Source organism: Struthio camelus, chromosome 2, assembly GCF_040807025.1.
Source record: "Struthio camelus isolate bStrCam1 chromosome 2, bStrCam1.hap1, whole genome shotgun sequence".
Taxonomy (NCBI): domain Eukaryota; kingdom Metazoa; phylum Chordata; class Aves; order Struthioniformes; family Struthionidae; genus Struthio; species Struthio camelus.
In genome coordinates, this window is record NC_090943.1 from 106,209,175 (window position 1) to 106,236,741 (window position 27,567).

At 40.4% G+C, this 27,567-nt stretch overlaps 1 protein-coding gene and 1 pseudogene across 1 annotated transcript; both read left to right on the forward strand.

Annotated features, from left to right (window-relative positions):
* The first annotated feature begins 4,750 nt into the window (after positions 1 to 4,750).
* LOC104146154 (serpin B4-like) lies at positions 4,751 to 10,389 on the forward strand (annotated as a pseudogene).
* Positions 10,390 to 17,720: 7,331 nt separating this feature from the next.
* LOC104146136 (ovalbumin) lies at positions 17,721 to 25,509 on the forward strand. The gene is made up of 7 exons (XM_068932010.1): positions 17,721 to 17,899; positions 18,528 to 18,593; positions 19,785 to 19,913; positions 20,705 to 20,822; positions 21,659 to 21,801; positions 22,149 to 22,304; positions 23,840 to 25,509. The coding sequence occupies exons 1-7, from the start codon at positions 17,732 to 17,734 to the stop codon at positions 24,239 to 24,241; spliced, it is 1,182 nt and encodes a 393-aa protein (XP_068788111.1). The 5' UTR covers positions 17,721 to 17,731; the 3' UTR covers positions 24,242 to 25,509.
* Positions 25,510 to 27,567: the final 2,058 nt, after the last annotated feature.

Here is a 27,567-nt window from a genome sequence, read left to right on the forward strand (position 1 = left end):
ATACAAGAGTCTTCATTCTCATCAGAAACACTAACTGAAATGTCCCTGTGAGTGAAGGAAACAGCTGACGCTTTAAGCCAAAATGACTGCAAACAAGTAAACAATGCTGAACAAAAATTGCAGGTGAAGGAAGGCTCTTGACCCATAATGACGTGAAACTATTTACCGTCATGTACAAATGTGAGGAACTTTGCAGTCATAGGGGTAAGAAGAAGCTTGGTGGGTGACTCACTCCTCAGTGCCTGAAAACAACTTTACCATGATAAACATTTGATCAGCAGAGCTAAAAGGACCATCATTGAAATCTGCATGTTCTCAAGAGTATTCTAAGCATCTGAAACAAAGTCTGCCACTTCTTTTCTACTTGCAGAGCTTTTTCATCTTTATCTGCCTTTCCACACAATTCATCTCAGCAACCAGTTCTTTGTAACCTTTCAGAAAAAGCCTCCTCTTACTTATCCTCCACTGTTATGATGCTCATCCTTGGAAAGGAATAAACATAGTCTCCTGAGACTACTATGGTCATCCTCAATCCTATTCATTTTCCTCTGCCCAGTGGTGAGTCCTTGCATTATTCCAAGAGCAAAAAAAAAGAGAATCACAGAAAATTAGGGCTGACATGGATGCTGCAAGTCCTAGTCCATCGCTCTATCCAAAGGCAGGATGAACTATATTTTTGTCTTTCCCAGCAGGTATATGTGTATTGCACCCTCAAACCTTACAGTGCAGGAGATCTTTCCCAAACCTTCTTATTAGAAGGCTTTGTTTGTGTAAAACAGATTTTCGTTAGAGATCTGAGCTCCTTATTTCTTGTCCTTTACTTAAAGACTGTCTGTGCCTCTGTATAGTTCTCTCATGTCTAGATTCTATCTTCTCATCTTTGTCAAATTTCTTATCTCTAAGCTGCGTTTTACTAACCTAGAAGAGCAGGAAGTATCAAAGGAAGAGCCTTGAAGAACACCAAGAAGTATTCCTTTCTGGGAATTAATGGTAGTCCAACTATTTCATTAATTATAATATAACCACCGACAGAAAATGGTCCATGTAAAACAAATCTCCACTAAATGGAGTGGTGGAGTGAAAGTTAGTCTTCACTGAAGTCTCTTGTAAAACTTCTAGTAACTTTAATAGTAGGAGATCGCAGCCTAGACACCTTGCTGCTCTGAAAAAATCAGGTCATTTAATTAGGTGCTTCTTTGTTTTACTTCTGCTGGAGAAGGACCTAGGAGTCCTAGTAGATAACAAGTTGAGCATGACCCAGCAGTGTGCCCTTGTAGCCAAGAAGGCCAATGGGATCCTGGGCTGCATTAAGAAGAGTGTTGCCAGCAGGTGGAGGGAGGTGATCCTCCCCCTCTACTCAGCCCTGGTGAGGCCACCTCTGGAGTACTGTGTCCAGTTGTGGGGTCCCCAATACAAGAGGGACGTGGAGTTACTGCAGTGAGTCCAGCAGAGGGCTACGAAGATGATGAGGAGACTGGAGCATCTCTCCTATGAAGAGAGGCTGAGAGAGCTGGGCCTGTTCAGCCTGGAGAAGAGAAGACTGAGAAGAGTATCTGAAGGGAGCGTATAGGGAGAATAGGGCCAGATTCTTCTCTGTGGTGTCTAGAGGTAGGTTGAGAGACAACGGGCACAAACTGAAGCACAGGAAGTTCTATCTGAAGATGAGAGTAACTCAAAGGGTAAAAAAAAATGGAAGTACCTAGAGAAATAATAAACAACAACAAACAAGCGTGTTTTTATAAACTAACAAAGACAAGGATTGAGAATTTTCAGAAGCCTCTTGCAACTCTAACAATAGAGTGTTTCACTCTTTTAGTACGTTAGGTAGCCTGGACCTCGCCATGACAAATTCATAAACAGAAGAATGAAATTTCAGAGGAATTACAGCTCTAGCACACACATCTGTCCCTAAAGCACATAATTCATTGTGCTCTAGGACTGTCATTTCCCATTCACTACAAAATTGCTGGCATTTTTGAAAGATAGCTATAATTGTAGTGATGTACTGCCTGAAAAACATTTCCTTTCTTCTGTTCTGGGAGCTGACTAAACATTATTTTGGCTTAGTGCTGTTATACCTTGCTGCTCCTATTTGCATACCTTCCATTCTTATATTCTACAGCTTTTTCTTCTCTGACTGTGCTATGATTAGTGCCAAAAATACTAATGAAGGGGAAAACCCATTACTGCAAGAAAAGGAACAGAATCTACTCTATTCTGCTCTGAGGTTTCCTTTAGGCTATAACATGATGAGAAGGCTCTGGAACTGAGTTTTCAAGCGATTGTGTGGAGAGCAGCCACTTTCTGAACTGAAATTAAGAAGGCTTCTTTGGGAACTTTTCTTGCCCCAATTTTAAGCAAGTAAAAAAAGACTCCATGTCCACCTACATTTAGGAAAGTCTGTGCTGGTCTAATGCTTTTCTCCTCAGGATTTGAACAAACAGTGAGTTCTTAGCTTCTATTTCCTCCAGGAAAAAGAGATGAGAAAATACAAATCATAAAGAAAATGAATTAATGAATATTTTATAACTGATGTATAACTGCCTCCAGAGCTTCCCAAACACCAGAGAAGCCTATATCTGATTGGGTTGATATGTAAGTATATGTTAGTAGTAACAACTAAGTACTTACAAAATAATGTTATAAGTGCTTGTGCATGCACACACATACACAAAAATTTGCCCACCCACACACCATATCAACTTAAACATGAAGGAAGACCTTTTTTTCTGGAGAATAACCCAAGAAACACACTGCTTCTTATAGTTAGGTTGCTCTGTCATTGCTGCCTATGCCTTGCTGAAGCAGCATGAGGTAAGGACCAGATCTCTCCGGAATCACTGATAAAAGTAAGGAGGAGTGAGAAGTCCTGGGCTAACCTTAGCTGATACAGCAGTGTATTGTGGAAAACCTGCCCAGACAAAACAACCAGGTTTCCTGTAAACACATTTGTAGAAGGCAAGGCTTAGGCTTTGAAAGAAGATTATGTGGACAGGGACAGTTTCTCTGTATGTTGCCCCCTTATGCCACACAAAAGCCTTTCCCATTTACAGTGGAAAGAACAGGAATTCCCACAGAGGAACAGAACACTCATATTTCCATTTGGAAAACCTGAGGAAGTGCAACTGATGCATGGGGAGCCCCTAACTCTGTAGTGCCTCTGTGGGTAGCATAGCATTCCCAGTGTATGACAGTTAATATGCATGCGCTGTGTGATTGGTATGAATGAATTCAATCTCTACGGCATCACTGCAAAGTGCTCAGTTGCAGCAGACCTAATGCACACACCTGGCACAGCCAGTCTATGCCCATTCTTCCAGGACTTCCGGATGTCATGCAAACCAAAGCAAGACACTAAATATCCAGGTTGATGGACATCCAACAAAAAGCTAAATTGTTCTTTTCCTTTAAGTGCACAATTTCCGGTTGAAAAGGTGAACGTGTATCTTCCCTGGAAGAGAGCTTTATGAAAGCAGTCTTCAGAAGCACAGAAATGTAACAGACAAAGGGAACAACCACAACTCTGCTCTGGAACCACTATCTCATGTTGCTATTGGTCAAATAGGTACTTTCATGTTTTGTATTTTATTTTTTTCTTTCCCTTGCTACCGTGTAAAGCCACCTGCGGAGGGAGAATAATTAATTTCTATTAGAAAAACATATGTCCTTGCATTCACTGATGTTATTTCTAATAGTGACATTGATCAAGGATTGCAGAATTTCTTCTTAAAGGTAAAAAAGCCTGGGAACGCCTTCATTTCTCGCAATTTTAGATGATTTATAAATAAGTAGAATTATTTTATATCTGGGTAGGCTTTTAAAATTATGACTTCTTTCTCAATTCCTGGGGATAAGGAAAAATTCAAGATTCCAGAAAAGGTCCCCTAATTATACTAACTGCTTGCAACAGACAGGACTGTGAATCATCATGAATGAAAGTTAATGCTACCACTGGGAGTGGCAATGGCTTTATATTCCAGTGCTCCATGAGCCCTGACGTGAAGCTCAGCAGGCAAGTCAACATCATCAGTCCTGAAGAGAATGGTAGATATCTCCCTGAGCTTTAATTATAACTTCTATATTACTTTTGATATGATCAAGAAACACCTAAAGATTGATATGTACATTAGAGATGTACTCATCTGCTTAGCACAGAGCTACTGTATACAACATATCTTGAAGAATGGAGGATTTTTTCCAAGATACTGTGCAATGGTTTGGATTACATTAAGATGTTTAGTCTGTGTCATGAAGCTATGCTTAATATAATATCTGATATAATATCTGAGGCAAAGTGATTAACATGTATATAGTTTTTACAGAGAGATATATGGAGCGAGGTATGGTATAGGAGTGTAATTAAACATTATGCCTAGAGGACTTGAGACAAGAAAGCTCAGGCCATAAAGTGAGCCGGGACTGTGCAGTAGCAGGCAGGGATAGGATCAGATTAGGAGTAAGTAACAAAGCTATGACTACTGCTTGCTCTGAAGAAATAGCTAAACTCAGAATGCTGTTTCTGACAATATATTTCTCTTGCCGTTCAGGAAGATGATTTTCAGATGAACTGTTTCAATTTGAAGTTCACTGTGAAATCTCAGACCTAGCAAGCCAGGTGATGTGCTGAGCTATCCAGATAAACAACTCAAGGAGACCTTACTAAGCTCTGTCAAGACACCTAGGCTCAGGGGAAGTACCGATTAGAGACTAAGTCTTTGTTTCCCTTGATCTAGGCTTTACCAGCATCTCAATGGGCTCTCTCAGAGCGGCCAATACCAGGTTATGTCTGGACTTTTTCAAAGAGCTGAGTAAAACAAAAAGAAATGAAAATATCTTCTTCTCCCCATTAAGTCTCTCAGCTGCCTTTAGGATGGTCCTCCTTGGTGCCAGAGGCAACACACTCAAACAGATTGAGAAGATGGGTTTTCTTTGCTCCATAAAGGGAACGGTGCTCTCTTGGCTCATAGTACAGTCTAATATAGTTCCTAGGCACCCAAAGGTCTGTATGTACCTATATGTAACCTTTTTTAAAAAAATGCCCTCTCTTGCACTATTCCCAATATCAAACTATTTCAAACTAAACTATTACAGTGTCTGCTTGTTCAATGAGGAGAGTGTTTTGGATATATCACTCAACAGTCCAAGGCTCAGAAGTGGTGGTTCCGTTTGATGTGATCTTCTGCCTTCCCTGAATACTCAAAGTGTTCTTTCTCAAGAAGAAACATTTCAAAGATTCATGTCCAACCTCTGTGAAAGCTTCATGTCCATTTGAAGGGATCTCAGACTAAAGAAAGAACCATAGTTTCCCTACTTACTGTGTTTCACTGAGTTCTGGGATAGGATTGCAATACTTCGTTTTAGCTTTAAGATACTGCCATGCTCAGTTGCATTCACCCAACTTTTACATTGCAGGTATTTCATTTCAGTGAAATTTTGAACAGTACAAGCCAAGGAACCAGATATCCTTCTGAAAAGGTAAGACAGTTGCAGCTCTGAGATGAAGCAACAGTTGCTGATTTGTCAGTCTTTTTCCCTGCAAACCATCACTTAATCGGAAAGCACAGCGAGGCTGAGCAGCCTCTCTATCTAGACTCTCAGACCTGCTTATTACTGTTCTTTCATTATTTATTTAAGGAGTCTTGTGAAATCACACATTTCAAATCTAAGCCTTCTCATTACCAGTTTGCTACCAAAACAGCAGCATTGATCTCAAAGGTGGTAAGCGTGTAAATTGCCATCTGCAAAGATCTACAGGGCGTGCCAAAGGCGTATTGGAGCTTGCTTCTCCCAGGCCCTAAGCCAGCAGACTTTTACCCAGAGCACATGCAGAGCGACCGCTGTAGGATGCTATGTCATTTGGGAGTGCACCACTGTGGATCTGAAGAGGAGTCTTATACACCGAGTACAGGGGGGAGTTAGAGATGGTGCTCTGAAATGCTAGTATCAACTGGGTGGAGTCAGGCTTCTCATATATGGGGAGGTTGCTATTCACGCTTGGATCCAGCTTTGCATAGCAAAGAGCAAGCCTATTAAGAAACTTCTGTTTTCCTGTTGGAAGTGTGAAGAAGCTGGAGGCATCCACTCCCAGTTCCAGGCATTGTTAGCAGCAATCAGTGAACTCAGCACAGGTTGTTCTCTCAGCATTGCCAATAGGCTATTTGGAGAAATTACTTATCAGTTCCTCCAGGTAAGCAGCTATAGTGTGTATTTTAACAGCTGCTGGGAGTTTTAAGATCAGTAAAATTTCTTTCATCAGAAAATATGAAGGCAAAGTCAGGATGTGCTATCTAAGGACTAAATACCGCAGTTCTTGTGGTCAGGGAGCCTTTCGTTTCAATTGTCTTGCAAATAGACATCAGAAATAGCAGAGCAGTGAGAAGCCAGGACTTAAAAGCTTTTTATTAAAGAAACTGATGTACAATAACAGCTTGCCGTGGGCATTCTAGAAACTATTATAGCATTAATTATTGTCAATATATCCTTGCCACGTGTACCCTGCGTCTAACAGAACTGGCACTTGCTGTGTGGTTTCTGTTTAAGGAACAAAGTGGGGTGGCCCTGTGACTGGCAGAAGCCTTCTTTCACCCTCAATTAATTCTTTGTTTCCAATAAAACGATTGAACATTCTGCCACCTTTCCGTCACAGCCTAGTCTCTCTCTGCTTTCTGCTTGCCTTTTTAAACAAGGCTTAGATGAAAGTAGCATCTTTGAGACCTTTATCACTTAGTCTAATTTAAATGTAATTAATCACCTCAAAAATTATTTTGTGGAACACTGACAGTCCTGGTAATGTGATTGCATACAAATCACTTCCTCAGGAAATCAAACTTAGAGTATATATAAGTGCACTGTTAGTAGCAGCACTGTTTTAACCATCTTTCTGTTTTCAAGTCAGGATTTTATTTTGCTTCCCAAACTTTGCTTCCAAGGTAAAGAGAGTTTTTCAAAGGCAAAACCATGTGCCCAGCATCCTGGAAAAGTTCTATACTTAATACAAGTTTCACACTGTATAAATCTACACATCTGTCTATCTATCTGTCATAATGATATTACCCATTCTGGTTATTTCTTCCAAAATAAGATAACCTTTTTTATTTTAGGAGTGAGTGGTGAACAGGCAATGTTGCAATGATATGTAAGCTTAAAGAAATTCACCAGTTTTTAGTCTTAGATATTTTTTCCTGTGACGAGTGTGATGAGACATTTCTACTGTTCGATACAGCTTGAAAATACAGAAAAATATACTTCCAAATATGTTTTGTTCAAATGATCTCTCTCTAAAAACTGCTCACTTGAGTTAATGCAAAAGATTCTTTACATATGCCTTTTTTACTCATTGTTTTTGATGTAGTATATGGAATTATCTTGAAGCTATGCAATTATCAATCCTATAAAAATTATCCTGTTGTGATAACTTTTTCTTTTTTCTCCTCTCCAGTAGTACTTGGATTCCATAAAGAAATTCTATGGAACAGAACTGGAGGCAGTTGATTTTAAAAATGCTAAAGAAGAAACCAGAGACAAGATTATTCTGCACGGAAAATGAGACAAAAGGTAAGAAGCATGCAGGTTGTTTGGTTTGCACCAGAGTCACTTAGGAATATTACACCTGAATTTTAGTTCTCAGCTTTTTTTCTTCCAAAGGTGGAAAGATATTTATATATTGAATACTTACTGTAAGGGTACTTCCTTACATGGGAAGTTCCATCTGAACCTGAGGAAAAACTTCTTTCCTGTGAGGGTGACAGAGCACTGGAACAGGTTGCCCAGGGAGGTTGTGGAGTCTCCTTCGCTGGGGATATTCAAAACCCGTCTGGATGCGATCCTGGGAAATATGCTCTAGAGGACCCTGCCTGAGCAGGGAGGTCGGACTAGATGATCTCCAGAGGTCCCTTCCAACCTCAACCATTCTGTGATTCTGTGATTTTTTTCCTCAATGGGAAGTTAATGCAGAGAGAAGTACAAAAATGCTTTGAACTCCTGGCTTTCACAGCTCTGTGTAAACTTCTTTATAGAAAATTATTAACAGTCAAATGCAGCTAATTGTCTGAATAAATTAATAATTCATCTTAATTCATTACTTTTAAAGGTAAAATCAAAGGCCTGTGTCTTGCTGGGTCTGTTAATCCCTCCACTGTACTTGTGCTCATCAATGCTGTATACTTTAAAGGCAAGTGGGCAGTAGAACTTAGGAAAGAAGACACCAAGGAAACATATTTCAGACTGAGCAAGGTACAGCAGGGGCAATAGTTGGTGGGATGAAAATTAGATGTCTCTCTCCTTTTAAAAGCAGATGGGAGCTTCTCTCCCCTCTGTAACAGCAAGTCAAAACACTATCCGTTAACCGGAACATTAGGGTGCAACAGCTGTCCAGTTTAATAACCAAATATTTAATTGTCTCTAGCACTTCACATCAGATGTGGCTCCTATGTGGCTGAAATCCTGATTGTATCAGAGTCACTGAGTGTATGTACTGATTTTATTAGACATTTCGCAACTAAAAAGCTGTTGCAAAAATATTCTGCTTTTGGGCCTGAGAGGAATCTAATCTTTTGCTACTATTTGTCGCTAGGACAATGTTTGTGCTAAAGAAGAATATGGGGTAGAGACAAAGTTTCTCAGGAGAACATATACATCATTCACATCATTTGTTTCACATTTAATATATTTAATTAATCTTTTTTCCCAAGGGACTTTCTCACACCTATTCATTCATAAGTTTCCTTCCTGAATGGAGATGTCAAAAAAAAGAAGCAAGTAGTGAAGAAATTGTAAGTAAAGTTACCTGACACCAGTGAAAATACGAAAGTAGGTTTTATGACTCTAAATTGGATAGCTTCTTTTGGACTACAACTGAAAGAGAGGAAGGCCTAAGAGCTACAAGTACATTAAACAAGAGCTACAAGTACATTAAACTGATGGCTAGAATAAATAATGGTTTCTGGACTGAAATCTAATCCCTGTATTGAAACCAACTGAACTACAGTGATCATTTCCATATTTTCTTCTTTCATATGTTGCAGAATGAGAGAAAGACAGTGCAGATGATGTTTCAGGAAAGTTATTTTAAATTGGCTGTCATAGAGGAATTGTAAATTAAAGTGCTAGAGCTCCTATACTTTAATAATGAACTAAGCATGTTCATTCTCCTTCCTGAAGTTGTCTGTGAGGACTTTACCGGCCTAGAACAGATAATACCCTTTCTTTTCTCTAATTGCATACGTAAAGGAATGCAAACAGAGCAATATGTTAGCATTGCTCCAGCATGGTCAGAAAACAATTGGGAAAAACTATACCTTTCATCTTTTCCTTCCCATTATCATGGTATCGTTTATTAGCTCTAAGAGTACTACTTTCTCAGAGTAGTTACATATATATCTTTTTCTGTTTGTTTCTGAAATGATTAAAAAAAATCCCAGTAATTACAAAACCTAAAGCAAGTATACAAAGATACACACACAAACTGTAGAAACAACTTCCAAAAGACACTTCTTATGGTGAAGTCCACTTTGAGTGGATTATGTCATACAGCAAATAGACAGCAATGGACTACGTACAAAAAGAAATCAGAGTATTAAAAAATGCAGCCTGTTAATCATTGCCAGATAGGACTCAATGATTTTGTCACTTATCAGTCTAAATACAGAATTATGATGGAAGTCTCTTTTGATTTGAAGCTATCAAAATTTTGGTTTTTTTGATAAAATATCCCTTCTGAAAAAGAATGACATAAAAGATAATTTGTGTGAATTCCCCATCTTTTTTTTCAAGCTGCTCTGAATTAAATGGAGCTCAAGACACCTGAATTAAACTAGAAGTCATCAATCCAGTGTGTTTTACTTTCATCAAGATGGGAATGACTCTTGCAGATAACTACTGTAACTGCTCTGGTGTAAATGGAACCTGGGCTGCACTATCCCTGTATACTTCAGAGCTGGACCTTTGTGACCTTTTTATCTTTTTCTGATTGACCTGTTCACCCCTGCCCGATACCCTCTTACAGCTTGAAAGCACCTTCACATATGAAAAACTAGCAGAATGGAGCAGCTCGGTGAAGGTGTGTACCTGCCCCAGTTCAAGATAGAGGAAAGTTACATTCTCAACAAAACTCTCCAGGAAATGGGAATGATTAATGTTTTTGACTGGGGAGAAGCTGATTTATTAGGAATATCTAGAGAGGATGTCCTAATTGTGTCAAAAGCCATCCACAAATCATATGTAGAAGTTAATGAAAAGGGCACTGAAGCAGCAGGTGTCACAGTGATTGTTGCAATGCCTCTATGTTACCCAGTTTCTTATGAGTTCAAAGCTGACCACCTGTTCCTCTTCTTCATTAGACACAATTCAACCAAAAATATTCTCCTCTTTGGCAGATATTCCTCCCCTTAATTGGAGGTTATTTTGGAAATTAGATCTTTCTGCTGACAACCCCAGTGGCACAGTACTGAGGGCAAAAGAGGAGCACATTTTTGCTAGTTTATCCTTATGTGTTAATTTCCTGTAAGAAAAGATGATGAGGGCCAAATTGGAGACCAAAACCTAAACAGCTGTAACTATTTCCTTTCTAACAAACTTTAGGGTGTTTCACTCTGATGAGGAACTCAATAAATCAGAAGGCCAGGCTAAAATGATTCTACCTTAAAAAGCGCTATGTGATCTTCGTCAGAGAGTTGTGGGTCTCTGGAGACATCTGCACAGAAATCTTGTGCTTGGCTTTCCCCTTTTCCAATGTAGAAACTTTCCAACCAAATTATGATTTCAGTGCCCTAAAGGTGGGTGATAGAGTCTCACATGTGGAGGACATACGAGGAGAGGGATCTGCATTAAAAGGATATCTATAAGTAGTTAGGTATTAAGTTTCTTTTAGCTTTATCTATCCAACCGCAGTACTGGTCTCAAGGAATGCCACTTTGTATAGGAGTAGCAATATCTTACTCCTTTAGCCATTGATTGGGAGTTACGGTTGGAGTTCAAATGAGGCTCTCAAGAGCCTGTGTTCTCACTTTGTTCTCAGAGACTGGAGAAAGCAGAATACTTTTCTGGTGAAATTTCCCTCATTCTCAAGCAGAGTAGATTGTCAGTTAATTTGCCTTTGTGTGTGTGTGTGTGTGTGTGTGTCTGTGTGTCTGTGTCTGTGTCTGTGTCTGAGAGAGAGAGAGAAATGTTATATGTGCTAGAAAGTTATCCAATTTTTACATAAATTTCCATGTAACAAAAACAGGATTTCAAAATAATGAAGGCTCTTTTATGACAAGACCCGCAGTGTGATGGCTCTAAATTAGAGACTTAATTTCCACGTAAAAGTTTAAGCTGTGATCAGCCATTCTCTCTTCTAATAAACAACCGTGCCTGTCTTTGTACCCCATAAACCGTAATTTTCTTGTTCCAAAGGAACTTACCTGGTCCTGCAATTTATATACACTTTTTTCTTCTTATCAGCATAAAAACAATTCAAAAAAATCGATGGTAATGCTGTTTGGATGGGAATCCTGTATTTATTCATAATCGTAACAAAACCATTGCAAACTAAATGTTAAATGTAGTAGTCTGCAGAGTTAAGCAGACAGGGAAATAGTCTAATATAATAAATAAAAATAGTGGTAAACCTTTCAAAAGAATCTAAGTGACACAGAAGCCTACCTCCCATTTTTAAATATTCGTCATGCAAAGTTTAAATACTGGACAATTCAGCATTAGGATAGGTAAACCACAAGCCTCAACTCCCGCTTCTCTCTTGTGCTTGATTCTACCAGGGAATTAAGGATGGAGTTTTAGAACATGACTGAGCCCATCTGATGCCACTGAAGCAGAGGGTGCTGCTCCATAGCCTCCCTCTTTCTTCTTGGCCATGTATTTCTGCTGCCTCCCTTATGCCAGTGTTATCACTTGCCTGACTTGGTGATGAACCAGTTCTCTCGGACCTAAATCAAGAGGAAACCTTTTGGTAACGTTAATTTGCTGATGACATAGTTCCCTAAATCAGCTCCTTTTAGGGCTGGATGGTGTGGGGGAAGTGGGGGAAAGCACAGTTGAGAGCCCACCCAGCTGTCAGCAGGTGATGTTTGAAACCCACAGACACATGAAACATTTGTTTTTGGAGGAAAAATATTCCATCCCTTCAATGACTTACCCTGCTTTTCCTATTAGTTTCTGCTAGGGAGAAGGTAACCATTGGGGAAGGGTTGTCTTATACCAGAGTTTTCAAAGACACTCAAGCTTCTTGAAGTTATCCTTCCTTCAAGTAACAAAACATATTTGTACACTGCCAAAAAACAAAGCAAAAGAAGACAAATATTATTTGTCCAATATTTCCACACTGTGTAGATTTTCCTATCTGTGACTTTCCACAGTCTCATTACCAAGTAACACTCAGTCTAAATATTCCCCTTTTGACTGTACTCTAACCTCTATGGTGATGATAGTTCTCCACATTTTTTCTGATATTTTGCTCTCCTTTAAACTCTTCCAAACTCCGTTTTATCATGTATCAATAACATAATTGCTATTATATCTTTAAAACATTTGCAGTTGTTGGACAAGAAGGGCGGAAGAAAAGTTTTTGGTCTTCACTGAAAAAAGCCAGGAGAATAGTTTTGAGAATAATACCCTTTTCCTCATATGAAGAACACTGCTTATTTTCTTCAAACTATAATTGCTACAAGAAAACAATTTTTCCTAGAAACATGTTAGTGTGAGTAGTGTGTCTTGTCTTATTGGTGCAGGCAATCTGACAGGTATACTGACATCAGGAGTTACTGTCACAGTGAGCACAAGACAAAGTCGGACAGAGTCTCACACAATGCAGCACTCTACTTTTGTTAAAAGCAGACTTTAAAGGGATGAATCGCTACCGCTGTTAAGAATCCGCTGGCACCGATGGCCAGTGAGACAGCTACTCACCCTGGGCAAATAACTGTACTGCTCGCAAGAGAGCATCATGAGTATGACAGTTGCAGCGAGTGAGTTGCATCTACTCGGGGAATGGTAACTGTGCAAGCCTCTCACTTTCTTTTGGCAAGGGTGTGCAGCAGAAAAATATCAACTTAATGTTGTTTTTATGATTTTAGTTTGAGGTGTTGCTAGAGCCAACCAGCTATCGGGGCATAGGTGACCAGCTGATGTGCTTACCCTCCTCTTACTTCAGGTTGCTGTGCAAACACAATACACATTGACATATGAGCTACTAGGAGCCCTCAAGGGGAAAGGGACACTCTTAACCTTAATTCTGCCCCAAGTCTGACACCCTGACTCTCTGAGAGGTTTAATGCAAGGTGCTAGTTGACTTTGAAGTGGTAGCGCCAGTACCGATGTCAAGCTTCCTCAGAATGTGCATGTACCATGGAAAGCTGATCATCCCCAACACAACAGATCCCATCAGTGAGGAAAAAGCATCTGGCATCCTGTAAATCTGACATCTCTGGCCACATCTTGGTTTGTTTAAGGTCCTTGAGACATGTCAGAATAGCCTCTGCTAAGCATAATGCAGATAGAAAGGCCATGGCACGAACGGGTCCAAAGTATAAGCTGCCATTACCCCCAAACACTGCACGACAATTGCTAAACAACCATAGGAAATGAAATGTAAAAACTGTAACTGAAGAATGTTGGTGGAAAGAGCTGTTTTTTCTGCTGCTTAACATCTCCTTGATTATGCCAACATTGAGGAAGAATGGCAAACATCATGAATTGGTTTGGGAACAGCTCCACAATGAAATACCTGGCAGAGAAGAGGGCAGCAGAGCCCTCACTGACCTCTTTCTTGGTGCAAACAAGGATACGGGACATAGCTTATCCTGTTTGTCTTGCTTTACAGCACTACACTCTCAGCTGATGAATTGCAGGAGAAGCATTTAATTTGCCTAGACCACTGTTGTGGTGATCATGCTGTTGCAGAGGCATGAAACGTGGAATGTATAGAGAAGACAAATATATCATCTGGGACAACAAAGCAGAAGCCCCTACATGCCTTCCTCTAGATGAGAGGATGCAACACAATGTTTCTTGTGAAAATCTTGGATATTGGTCAAAGAAGTGAAAACATCTGTGAAGGGCCAGTTGAGTTCTTCAGGTACTTGCTCTACAGATACTCACATGGAAAAAACACATTGAACCAGAGCGCATGAAGAGATAGCATGTGTGACCAGGGAAGCTTTTTAAGGAAGCCCCAAAGTCAAGTAGCACCCTGACCAGCAGCTCTAATTCTAATAAGAATATGTGAAAACAGGAGAGTAACAGAAGACACAGTAAAGCTCTTTCCACACAAAATCTGTGCCTTTCCACAGGAAAGCCTTGATAGGACAGAGAAGTCAATACCTACAGCAGCCCAGCTCACAGAATAAGGAACACTAGACAAGCTGTGAGGAAAGGTACTTATTGTCTTTAGATGTACATGTCCTCATGACTGCTGTAACATCCTCGTCCTCATGACTGCTGTAACATCCTCAGGCAGAAAGCACATTCTGAGCAGGCAAGCGGCAAGCCACCCCGGTCATCAGACTTTGCACATATACTCAGGCATTTCAGCAGAACAAAACACATTGCAAAGGATAAGGTAGCCCCTTTCCCCTTTACAAGAGAGTGTAACCGCTGCTGTATGTTCTGTGACTTTATATGTACAGACTTGCAATTTCTATTATTCATCTTTGTGGCCTTTACAGATGGCAGATTTGTTTATTTATTGCTCAGTAGAAAGTAATAGCTTTTTAAAATTGAATTATATTTGATATTGTACATTATGATTGTCTAACAGACCATGAATGCTGCTTCAGGCAGATTCTGCAGTTTATTCACCTGCCATAATAAAAAGTTAGATATAGAAGATATATGAGAATGGCCTGTGCATATACGACAAGCCTTGTTGCTGTGACCTGTGGAGAATGCAAATTAAAAGCTCGCTTTCAATCATTCAGTCATTCTTTAAATTCTATTGGCTTGTTAAATTCCATTTTTGAACTCTAGAGTCTGAGTTTACAAAGTGGCAAATACTCTCTGACTCTATTCCTCAAATCTCTTCCTTTGACATGCCCATCCTCCACGCTCTAATTCATCTCAACATTGATGCTTTGAATGTTTTCTTCAAAATGAAGCTTTAGCAAAATACGTTTTCTCCTCAGATTTCCTCCCCCACCCCAGGTTTGTAGAGCCTCTGGCTCATACCTAATAGAGTGCTATCTCAGGTAAAAACCTTTGGTATTACCTAGGTGCAGAAATAGATGTTCCTGTGGCTGTGCTTTCAGTTAAGTACAGGCCACAAGCCACCTCAGTCCTCAGACTCCAGGAATATAGCTCTGCATTTTGACTGGGCAAAATACATTTCAGTCCTATTTCGCTTTTCAAAAATAAACAGAAAGTTTTGGGTTTGTTTTTATGTGAAACAAAACCCATTCCAAAAACCTTTGAATAGAATGGCCGTCCTGCAGCTAGTTCTACTTGGATCTGCATAATTTTTCCAATATCAAATTGTTGCTGTCTGTGAGGCACTTCCCCCTCTTTCACTGTACAGACACTGTAGTGAGTTGCATTCGTATCAGTTTTCAGCAATTACCCCAATGTCCACTTTTCCCATCAGCCTTGGTGGGAGTACTGTGTGAAAGTACGTTTTGCGTGCTTCTCACTCATAGTACCTCTTAGGGGAGAACAGGAGAAGTAGCTAAGAAGAGAATAAAATCTTAATAATCTGAATGCCAAGGTCTAATGTGTCTTCTTGCAGCTGCTCTGTAATGTAAGATTACCCTTTCCTCAGCTATAGTTGTGGATGCTTATTAATGACAGGCTGTGGTGAGAAATGTTTGCTCACTCTCAGACCACTGTACTATGACATGATCTTATTCTACCCTCACATTTAAAGATTTATAGAATGACTGTGAAAATCACTTGACATGATGCTACAGCTAGGTTACAGTTTATAATAAGCATACTATTAAAAAAAGTATTACATTTTACTAAATATCTTTGTAATACTTTTTTTTTCCTCACACTCTTTTGCATTCATTATTCACTTGGTTCTAGTTGCCTGTAGGCTCAATCATATTACTATTTGAATCCAAAAGAACAGCTCTAAACATAACTCTAGACTTGTCTTGATACAGTCTTATAAGACAGAGTAAAACCTTGAATCATTCAATTTTTCATTAGGTGTTATCTCAATAAATAAAGATTGAGTTGCTGGAAATAAAGTACCAGTCTAATGCTGTTCTGCTCAATGGTTCAAAGGGCAATAAATCAAAAGGCGACAACAAAGGGTAGTAACTCAAAAGGATGACTCCCTGAAGGTTTACAGAGGGAGTGTCCCAAATGGTACAATATATATCAACAGGAGCTGAGAAAACCTGTTTAGGGTCAGCTTGCAAGCTGGATTATTACCTGTCTCTTTGAAATTTGTGGGGTAAGTCTTCCTACAAGTAAAATACAATTTATAATTATTTATTCATTGTATTCTTTAGTATGGAAAAAAAGAATTATTATTTTTAAGAATGTTAAGGTAAATTTAAGAAAGATATGTAGAAATCCCAGCATATACAGTAATTTTATCTCATTTTATCAATGTATCTTATACTACTTGACTGTCAAATGTCTTTAGATGTGCAAAATTTGAGTCTTTGCTTACCATAGCTTTGAGTTTCCTACCTCTTCCGCACTGAAAATCTGGTGTCATATTAAAATCGTTCTTTCATCATTTTAACAATTCTTTTGGAAAGAAAGAATGCTTCTATCTCTCTGAGCTAACTCCCCAGAAAATACAGGAGAGGAACAATATCACAGTTCACTATAAATGACTAGTTTCACAGTCATTAATGCCAGACACGTCTCAGGTCACATAAAGGAACACATCTGCTCCAAACCGTGGCTATGCTATTACTCTGTTTTTAACTGTCATTTTAGAGATAAAAGAACAGCATGAAGCTTATTTGGACTCAGATTCAAGAGAGTGCATGACTGCAGGATTCAGTGAATACCCACAAGGTGCTACATTCATTTGCATATGTGGGACATTCACCTGACTGAACTGTTTCGGTTCTATACTGCAACAAGCTGTACTGCCAGAACCTGTATTTATGATATAAACACTTGTTTATTTTTTCTTTGCAAAAAAAGCCTCAATAGAGATTAAATGACCAAAACAGGAACACAGGGGAAACAAACAAACAAACAAACAAACAAACAACATTGCCAAATCTACATTTCAGCATCTAAGCAACTAGCCAGATTTACAGAGAAATTTACTCCAATTATTCCTATAAATTACAGGAAAGTAACCTCCACATTCATGGTTGTTTATACTAAAAAGCAGCAACAAGCACACTAAGAATATATGAAATCACCTATGTTTGAAAGATCCAGAGCATGGTCCATAGCAGCCACAGGAGAAATGAAATATGAAGTTTATATTGTCTCAAACATCCTCTGGATATCATAGGGAATCTCATCCATCCAGTGCTGTTTTTTATCATACTGAAGCATGGCTGAAATTATCTACTTCCTAAAAGGCAAATACAAGATAATATTCTGATGATGAGCTAGTATCTTGCTGAAGGAAAACAGGCATATTTGCAGAGAAATGGGTCAGAGGTTGTAATATTTCTTATGATCACAGAATTTGTAGGCTTGACATCTTTGGTTCAGCATCACAGATAACAGTTTCTGGCTGTTAAGATTATTTTGTACAGTAAGTGCTACATATCACCGCTACACAATCGTATTTCTGTTTACTCTAGACGAGACTGATTTCACAATGGGCTCCATCAGTGCAGCAAATGCAGAATTTTGCTTTGATATGTTCAAAGAGCTGAAAATCCACCACGTCAATGAAAACATCTTCTACTCCCCCCTGAGCATCATTTCAGCCCTGTCCATGGTCTATCTGGGAGCAAGAGGCAACACCGAATCTCAGATGGAGAAGGTAAGTGACTTACATAAAATGATACAAGCTCCTTTTGATCCTATGTACCACAGCAACCGATTATCCACCAATGTTTTCAGGACTTTCTTCACCTGAGAGGTCAACTAGAGTCACATTTGTCACTGAATTCAAACTTGCCTAGAAGAAGAATGAAATACAGCCAGGGGGTTTGCATCCGGAACATTTCACCATTGCTTTTCACCATGAAGGAAAAGAATAGCCTTTGGTTTACATTAATAAAAAGAAATCTTGAAGAATGTGTTTAAGGCAGGTGTCTTACTTCAGCTTATGTTCTTTCCCAGACCCAATCCTTTCCAGATACAATGGACAACTTGTAATATGCAATGAAACATTCAGAAAACAAGAGTCACAGTTATAAACAGAATACAGGGTGGGTGTAACACCTTTCTAGACTGAATAAAAGTAACTGGTAAGCAGGGATCTAAGCATTCCTAAATTCTCAGTAGCACATGCAGTAAAAGTGATTTCAAGCTCACATACCATTTCTCAGTTCATCTGTGTGTTAATCAGACCTGGTTATGCTGAGACAATATTTTCAATTCAAACATCATTAATTCTCAGTTGTCTTCACATACTTAAGTTATTCTACTCCTGCTTTCAATTGTAGGTTCTTCACTTCGATGAAATTGCAGGACTTGGAGGAACTATTCACTTCAAGGCACCGAAATCTAAGGTACATTTATTTCTCTTTCAAATTTTTTTCCTGAAAGTACAAACCAGAGTTGTTTGGACTGTGCTTCAGGCAGGCCTAACCCCTTCCCACACTTTTGCTAATATTCTCAGTTAAAGAGCTTTAAGAGGAAAACTCAAATTAGTTCCAAAACTGGAGAAAGAAGGCAGGTTACACCTGCTGCACCAGAACAAGTGGCAAGACAGGGACAGATGCTTTGTGCACCTCGATACCTACCTGGGTAAACATGCATTTGCACATCTGTGCGCGTTGCTGGGGGAACAGCTAACGAAAGGGACTCTGGAGCCAGGGTGCAGCAGCCAGACTGCAGCTAAGAGACTCTAAATTGGGGCAGGAAGATGCTGTGCAGAAAAGGCCCCAGAAAATTCAGGGGATGGTCAGCAACTGCACTCATCAAAAAGCCACTCCACGTGCATGTGCTCCACTCCACGTTCACCTGCTCTCCCAGTGAAGACAGCACAAACCACACTCCCTGGCATGTCTCCATCACCTTGGTATCCTCAAGTGTAAAGTGGGTCTTGAACTGAAAACAGACTTGTTTTTTTTTTTTTTGAGAAAGCTAAAGGTAACAACAGTTAGAAGTTTTAGTGGCTGATAATCATTTAGAAAGGAGCAGTTCAACACAGTTCTCCTTTTCAAAAAACGCAGCCCCTGCCTATGATTGGCAGTGTGACTTTTTCTTAGCTACTCTTAGCCTGTGTCACCTAGAATAACATTCTTAGGGTATTAGACAATTCATCCAATTTCCATTATTTTGTGAGAAGCTCATCAACTCTCCTATTGCCTAGCACTCTTTTCGCATCTGCAACATCCGAACAAAGTTTCCATGAAAATGCAAACAGAAGCAAGAAGCTAGAGACTCTGTGACTAGAAACACTCACCAATTTAAATCATTTACATCTGAATTTTTCTTCAGTTAACACCTTGCTCCTGAGCCATGTAGCTTCTGATTCATCAGCGAGATTTTCTGTTTGTTATCACCTAGAAAGAGTGTCACCACATGCTAGTTGCTTATATTTATCATCTGTTCTATGAAGCTTTAAGGCTATAGTTGTTTTGCAAATCTCTGAACAGGGTGTGTTTTCCCACTTCACTTGTATCTTATAAGTAGCTCTCTTCCTAGTAAAATAAGCTAACACAGTGTACTTTCTTATCTTCTCATCAACAACTCAGTGTGGCAAGTCTGTGAACATCCACATACTGTTTAAAGAACTCCTCTCTGATATCACTGCACCAACAGCCAATTATTCGCTCCACATTGCCAACAGACTCTATGCTGAAAAGACACGTCCAATCCTACCGGTGAGTTGTACATCACAGTAATTTCTTGCTAAGCCTGGTAGAAACCTGTAATCAAGGAGCACTGCCTAAGGAAGGCGATGCGTTAACCAAACACTCCTCACTGGGGTAGAATTCCAAGGCTTTTTCAGCACACACCTGAAAATAGCTTGAATGGAAAGCCATTCCAGGCAAAAAGATGAAGATATTCAAAAAATGAATGGGTTAATCAATGAAATTATCTGGGAATATAGTATTTTCCCCACCCACTCCCCAAGAAAAGCCTTTTCATCATAATAGTTTTTTTTCTTTTTGTAGGCAATAATTCGATTTCAGCTCATTTCTTGGCTTCAGAACCTACCCTCAACCACAGCTTTTGAAAGTGTCAAAATCTTTCATTTGACATTTTCAAAACAAAACATACAAATATTCTGAAACAAAGCAACTTCTTATCTTGACATTTAATCAGGAAAAATATTTCAAAAGAAAGAGCAGACATAATGATAAGAAAACATTCTTTAATGGACCTGAAACAATGTTTTTGGATCAGGTTTTGTTCAAGAAAATATTTTGACATCTTGAACATACGTTTTTAATGGGTCAAGTAATAAAAATGTCAGATATGAAAATGTCAGGAGTCAGAATAATTTTTCTAGCCCAGCTTTAACAGTTTGCTCTAGTAAGTAAGCAACACAGAACAGGGTGAACTTGGCATTACTGCACAAATTAAGAGTCCTTTTATAAACATTTTGTTTCACCTTCATGTTGTTTTTAAAGACTAGTTGTTTTGCTGGCTACAATTGCTATCTTTACAGATATACTTAAAATGTGTGAAGAAACTGTACAGAGCAGGTCTGGAAATGGTCAACTTCAAAACAGCATCAGATCAAGCCAGACAACTCATTAATTCCTGGGTGGCAAATCAGACAAACGGTAAGGTCAGACAAGATTTTGGAATATATTTCTCTCTTGCCACTGTATTTGAACAACTTCTAAAATGACTAAAAATTAAAGGATAAATTTCTTCCTCTCATCTCCATAAGTGGATATTTCCTGTGGAAATGCATGAGTTTTTTGCACCTATGTGGCAGTAACACTGGGTTTTTGAATATATCTGGCAAAGGCAGAGGTGACAGGATATGCACAGCACACGTTCTTTGTGACTGGAGAGCATAACTCATGCTGGCTTACCCCCAGCTCTAAAACACTGGAATCACTTTACATGCTTGTGCTGCATGTGTGAGAAATAGGTTTCCAGGACAGGAAGTACTGCATAAACTAGGCTGATGTGGGGAAAGGAATGATTCAGGAGCTTGTGGTAGTTTATCCGCACTAAGATGGGAGGAAAAACAAGAGTGTAGTGTGAAAAAGACGGATAGTGGGAGATAGCAAATCTATATCCCTGTTTCCATTTCCAGTTCCTTCTTCACTGTCTACATCTTCTTCTAGCCACTAGCTTGAAATATACTATTCCCTTGAACTGGCCTGTCTTCCTTCAGAAATGTCTGGTCAGATGCCCAGATTTAATCATTCTGTATTAAATCATTCTTATGAACCTGATTTCTACGTACAGTCCTTTGAAGTGCAGGAATTCAACTAATGCAATAGCATGTCGATAGATCTCTAAAATGCAAGAGTAAACCTATGGAAACTCACAAAGCAAATACAACTCCCAGCCCTCAACCTCCACCCCCGCGCCATTCATTGCAAGCATTTGTGCATGCCAAAGGAGACCTTGCAACACACTACTCTGGTGCTTTTTCTTAAAGGACAGATCCAAGACTTCCTTGAACCAGGCTCTGTTGACCTCAGTACTGTACTGCTGCTTGTAAATGCCGTTTACTTCAAAGGGATGTGGAAGAAAGCCTTCAGGGAAGAAGACACTCAGGAAGTGCTCTTCAGAGTGATGGAGGTAGGGGGACATGGGACACAGCATCTAGCCAGGAGGCAAGGTTCTCCATGCTCACAGCCAGCAGGCTGGGTGTTACACACACGTCTCGCCATGGTCATCACCCCGGTGCATTAGCTGGGCCCCTTGCTGTCAGCACCTGGGGTTTAGCCCAAGGAGTGTTTGTAACAGCTGTGTCCAGGCTTCCTGACCACAGCGGCAGGCAAGAGAGGAACACAGAGGTGCATCTCTTCTTCAAAGGCGCCTTGCTTGAGAAACAAGCCCAGCCCCGTTTAAAGGGCTTGTACATTTGCCTGGCTAAAGAAAGCATTGCTCCCCGGTCACAACTTCTCCCGTTTCTGTTTCTGCAGCAAGAAAGCAAACCTGTGCAAATGATGTGTCAGAACGGTACGTTCAAAATGGCAGAGGTGGCTGCTGAGAAAATAAAAGTTCTGGAGCTTCCTTACGCCAGCGGAGAGCTGAGCATGTTGGTGCTGTTGCCTGAGGACGCCTCCAGCCTGGAGCAGGTAAGGGCCTTGCAGGGGAAGCAGCGGAGGCACCTCTTCAGTGGGACTTGGTTGCCGTTGGGCCTTTTGCGGTCTGCTCTCAGCCAGGCTCCCCACGAGAGGGCTGTGCTGGCTGGGCTGGGATACACAACAGCCTCCCAGGGGTTACCAGGGCTCAGGCAGAGAAGGGCTGCTTAGAGGAGCCCCTTGCCTCAACCTCGTAAAGGTGGGTTTCACAGGGCAGCGCTGCTGTAGCCCTGCAGAAGAGCATGGAGGTACGGGTGGAATTTTTTTTTTCATTGAGAGGGAATTTCATACCCTTCCCCCTTATTAACTGTGGAGCTAATGTTACTAATACCGGTGAGAACCAGGTGTTCTTTGCAAGAATCGCTAATAGATTTTTTTCCCCACATAAAATACAATAAATGAACTTCTTTCAAAATACTTCTGTGATTACTTTGCTAAGGAATAAAATGGAAAGTTAGCCAAATCCTGTTTTCAACAGAAGATTCTCCACTTTGAAACGATGAAACTCAACAAGCTAAAGTAACTGATCTGCAGCACTATCAGTTAAGAGGGTCTAAAATTCAGTGATAACACCAGATGTAAATGAAATGCATAGAAGATACTTGTAAGTCCCATGTCAAACAAAGAGAAAGAACTTTGAGGCTAATGGGGTGAATGTCAATTACAGAAGGAATGCTGGCAAGAGCCCATGAATATACAAGGACTGACAGTGAGAACCGTAAAGACAGTAAAAGGAAATATCAAAACTGCTTTGAGTCAGGTGGAGTTATTTTTTGCCAAGTAAGTGAAAGCTGAGAGCAAAAATGTTTTTGCCCCGTAAAGAAAAAAAGAGCAAAGTGGGGCCGCTGTGAGACAAGAGTGCAAAGTCATATGCATGCAGTGTGTGCAAAAATTGACGCATGCAAAATTGAATGAACCTTTTGCCTCAGTTTTTAATGAGGAAAACGGTGCAAAACTCTTGGGCGAATGCAGGGATTCTGAAGGAGCTAGCAAACAGAATCAGAATTCCAATACCAATGATTTGAAGTGAAGTCACCAAGGTGATGTCAAATTACATAACTATAATCAAGAAAGAGGAAAAAATGATGCAGCCTACTTTATATAATGCATTATTCCTCTTTCAGCAAGTTACTGGGACTGTGTTTAAAACCATTATTACGGACGTGGAAGTGTTTGCATTTGCTTGGTACTCCACTGCCGATAAATTTGCATTGCTTTGCTGGCAGTCTCTTTCACCATCTGACCAATGGTCAACAAGCCACTCAAACTGCTGTGCTGTGCCACATGAGACACTAGTTTAGCTGGACAGGAGGGGATGTGTCAGGTGGGCGAGGAAGCAAATAAAGGGACAGTGACATAGGCAGCAATGGAGAAGTAAACAGTAAACTGCAAGAAGGATGCCAACGGAATGCACATTGGGGACTGCTCCGTTCTTTCTTTTTTTTTATGAGTAGCCTTGTTAAAAATGAACAGTGGGAGGAAGTCATATTCTTGTCTGAGGGATTTCATTCCCCTGCCTCTCTCTGCAGCTGGAGAGCACAATCAGCTTTGAAAAACTGGCTAAATGGACCAGTCCCAATATGATGGAAAAGAAGACAGTGAAAGTGTACCTCCCCCGCATGAAGCTCGAGGAAAAATATAATCTCACATCGGTCTTAACGGCTTTGGGCATGACCGACCTGTTCAGCCCAGCAGCCAATCTGTCTGGCATCTCTGCAGCAGAGACTCTGAAGATGTCCGAGGCTGTCCACGAGGCATCCATGGAAGTCAGTGAAGCAGGCACTGAGGTGGCAGGCTCAGCAGGAGCTATGGGAGAGATCAAACACTCCCCTGTGTCTGCGGAGTTTAGGGCCGACCACCCGTTCCTCCTCTTGATCAGACACAACCCAACCAACAGCATCCTCTTCTTCGGCAGATATTTTTCCCCTTAAAAACAGAGACAGCTGGAAATAATGATTTCCTTCCCCTCAGAAAGAGACTCCCATTACTGTAGTATGGTAGCATGACCTCATCCCCTCCACGTGTTCTCCATGTGGAAAGCCTGATCTAAACAATGCCCATTTGAGAAGCCTCCCTAGCAAAGCCACATCCAAAGATGAGGAGACAGCACCAAACATGTCTGCTCCTTCTTCTCCCATACTGCTTTCAGGATGGTTTGAGCTGAGCCAAGGCTGAGTGAACAAGGAGGTGAGAATGGTGGCCCCCCGCCACTAGCCAGGAGGGAGCCAACTGATTTTCACTCCAGGAACAAGGTACAGGCAGGACCCCAAGTCCTTGGGAGTCCCTCACATAGCAAGCCACGGTCTGTGCATGTCCCATTCCCCAGTGGGATCTTGCTGACTAATGCATATGGCCAGTGCCTTAACCAAGGGCTTGGAGACCACCAGCCTGGAGGGGATACTTGTGGGTAAGACTCTGCTGTGCAGGTTATTAACCGGCTCCTATGTCAATGTTTTCTACTTACTTTCTTGCTAGCTGCTCAGGAGTAGCTTCTGGGTGTTCTGTCATCATAATGTCACCCTGAGCCTTAACTTATCTACTATGCAGCCCACACCTTTAAGTTGTCTTCTAATATAAGTTGTCTTCATTTAAGTTCTGAAGTGAGGAGATACTCTTGAAGAAGCATACAGCTTTTCAGATCTTTAGGTAGAGGTACATACCTGCTCACACAAAATGGATTCCGTACTTATATTCAGTATTGAATGAGGATTTCAGGAGGCAGCTTAGCAAGATTTCCCACTGTTATTTAGTACCTTGGGAGACAGGGACTGCATTTTGATTTTTGTGAGAAATTCCACCAATGCTACTAAAAAACCCAGTACTGAGAAATCTGATTTCTCCAAGGGAGTTCTGTGAAACAAAAACAGCTTTCAGAATAATCCTGGTATCTTTCTGATGAACTCATTGAATAATCATCCTTGAATTGATACCTGGACAACTTTCAGATTACATTTTAAACTTATGAACACCATTCTTCTGGAAGGAAGGCAGTTGGTCTTTTTTGTGCTGCCCATACTATAAGGCTGCGTCTCTTATTCTGGGGGTGCATACAGGAAGTCTAGCATTTCTTTATAAATCATTTTCAAATACAATGTCTTCCCAACTGATATTATTCCTGTCTTCATTCTAGTGACATATCATTGATTTCCTGAATGTTAATTGGTGGTCCTTGTATTTATCTAATAAAAGCTTTGCAAACTAAACATGTCATTACCTATTCTGGCTTACCGTATCACAAAACCTGAAGAATACTACATAGTGAGTAATGATTATGGACAGAAGTGATTTAGACTACATCCTATTTTCAAAATGGTAATGTACCCATATATGAAGTCACGAAATATCTTAAGATTTTTTTTTACTTTTGCATTTAAGCATGGTAAAGTCTACAGATCTTGCTCTTACCATCACCTCCTCTCAATACCTTGTATCAAAAATTTCCTCCAGATGTCTTCAGTAAATGTATCAAGGTCATACATAAACGACATATAACTTTAAAAACAAGAAAAAAATGTTTGTCTTAAAAGCTGAACTGCTTCAGCTCACTCATACCCATAACTGAGCAGTGGATGTTGTCTACCTGGACTTCAGCAAGCCTTTTGACGCTGTCTCCTATCACATCCTCATAGGCAAGGTCAGGAAGTGCAGGAGCAGACAGTGAGGTGGATTGAGGACTGGCTGAATGGCAGAGCTCAGAGGGTTGTGATCAGTGGTGCAGAGTCTAGTTGGAGGCTGGTAGCTAGCAGCGTCCCCCAGGCGTCAAGACTGGGCCCAGTCCTGTTCACCTTGTTCATCAGTGACCTGGATGACGGGACAGAGTACACCCTCAGCAAGTTTGCTGATGATACAACACTGGGAGGAGTGACTGATATGCCAGAGGGCCACGCTGCCATTCAGAGGGACCTCAACAGGCTGGAGAGATGGGCAGAGAACATTGCCAGTAGGTGGAGGCAGGTGTTCCTCCCCCTCTACTCCGTCCTGGTGAGGCCACCTCTGGAGCGCAGTGTCCACTTGTGGGCTCCCCAATGCAAGAGAGGCATGGAGCTACTGGAGTGACTCCAGCGAAGGGCTGCTAAGATGATGAAGGGACTGGAGCATCTCTCCTATGTGGACAGGCTGAGAGAGTTGGGCCTGTTCAGCCTGGAGAGGAGAAGGCTCACAGGGCATCTTATCAATGCGTACAAGTATCTGAAGGGAGGGTGTCAAGAGGATGGGGCCAGACTCTTCTTTGTGGTGCCCAGCGATAGGACAAGAGGCAACAGGTGCAAGCTGAAACACAGGCAGTTCTGTCCGAACGTAAGGGAAAACTTCTTTCCTGTGAGGGTGACTGAGCACTGGCACAGGTTGCCCAGGGAGGTTGTGGAGTCTTCTTCCTTGGAGATATTCAAAAGCCATGTGGACTTGATCCTGGGCAATGATGTGCTCTAGGTGACCCTGCTTGAGCAGGGGGCTTGGACTCAACAATCTCCAGAGGTCCCTTCCAACCTCAACCGTTCCGTGATTCTGTGATTCTGTGAACTTTTCATATGAAGAAATCTTTCTTATTGCCCATTGAAGTGATAATCCTCTAGAGACATTATTTGTTATTTCACAGTCTTTAGAGGGAAAGTAGGTTACATTTTGTCCAAATAAAAAGTTTATTAGTGTTAATAACAGAATTAGATATGTCCCTCCTGCTAGGATACACATGCAAAACCACATATTACCATATTTAATTTCAGAAGTTTTAAAGAAAGCAGGTTTTTGGAGCTGCCTGAAACATTTGCAACATCAGCGTTAAATATAACTTAAGATGGTGATGCTGACAGCCAAGGGGCATGTTTTCATACCCACTAAAATATCTTATGTGAATACTGTAAATCTCAGAACAGTCATAAAGGAGTAGCTATTGTAAATACAAATATTTACGCAAAAATATATTTCAAGAAATATAAAATTTCAAGGCTTGTTGCATACGTTATATTTGTGTTTCCCGTATAGCCCAAAGCAGTCAATAAAGTTTTGCTACAACTCAGAAAAATGACAAGACTAGTCAAATATTGTCCTGAGGAGCAAGAGGGTAAGGTTATTAAGCAATCCTAAAACTGCTATTAAACAGAAATAAGCCTTCCTGTCATTCTGCACTTTCAAGGTACAATGACAATAAAACTATCAACATTAATTACGGGAGTATTTATTATAACAGGAAAAAAATTGCTATTCTATTTTTAAATCTTTCTTCCATTAGATAATTTTTTTTAAAGCAAGGAAATGGAGA

Bases quoted from the DNA above. Each gene is read 5' to 3' on its own strand.
- LOC104146136 (XM_068932010.1), top strand. From the start codon at position 17,732: ATGGGCTCCATCAGTGCAGCAAATGCAGAATTTTGCTTTGATATGTTC. The intron at 20,823-21,658 runs GTAAGGTCAGAC...TTTTTCTTAAAG, and splicing joins GGTGGCAAATCAGACAAACG to GACAGATCCAAGACTTCCTT. The intron at 21,802-22,148 runs GTAGGGGGACAT...CTGTTTCTGCAG, and splicing joins TGCTCTTCAGAGTGATGGAG to CAAGAAAGCAAACCTGTGCA.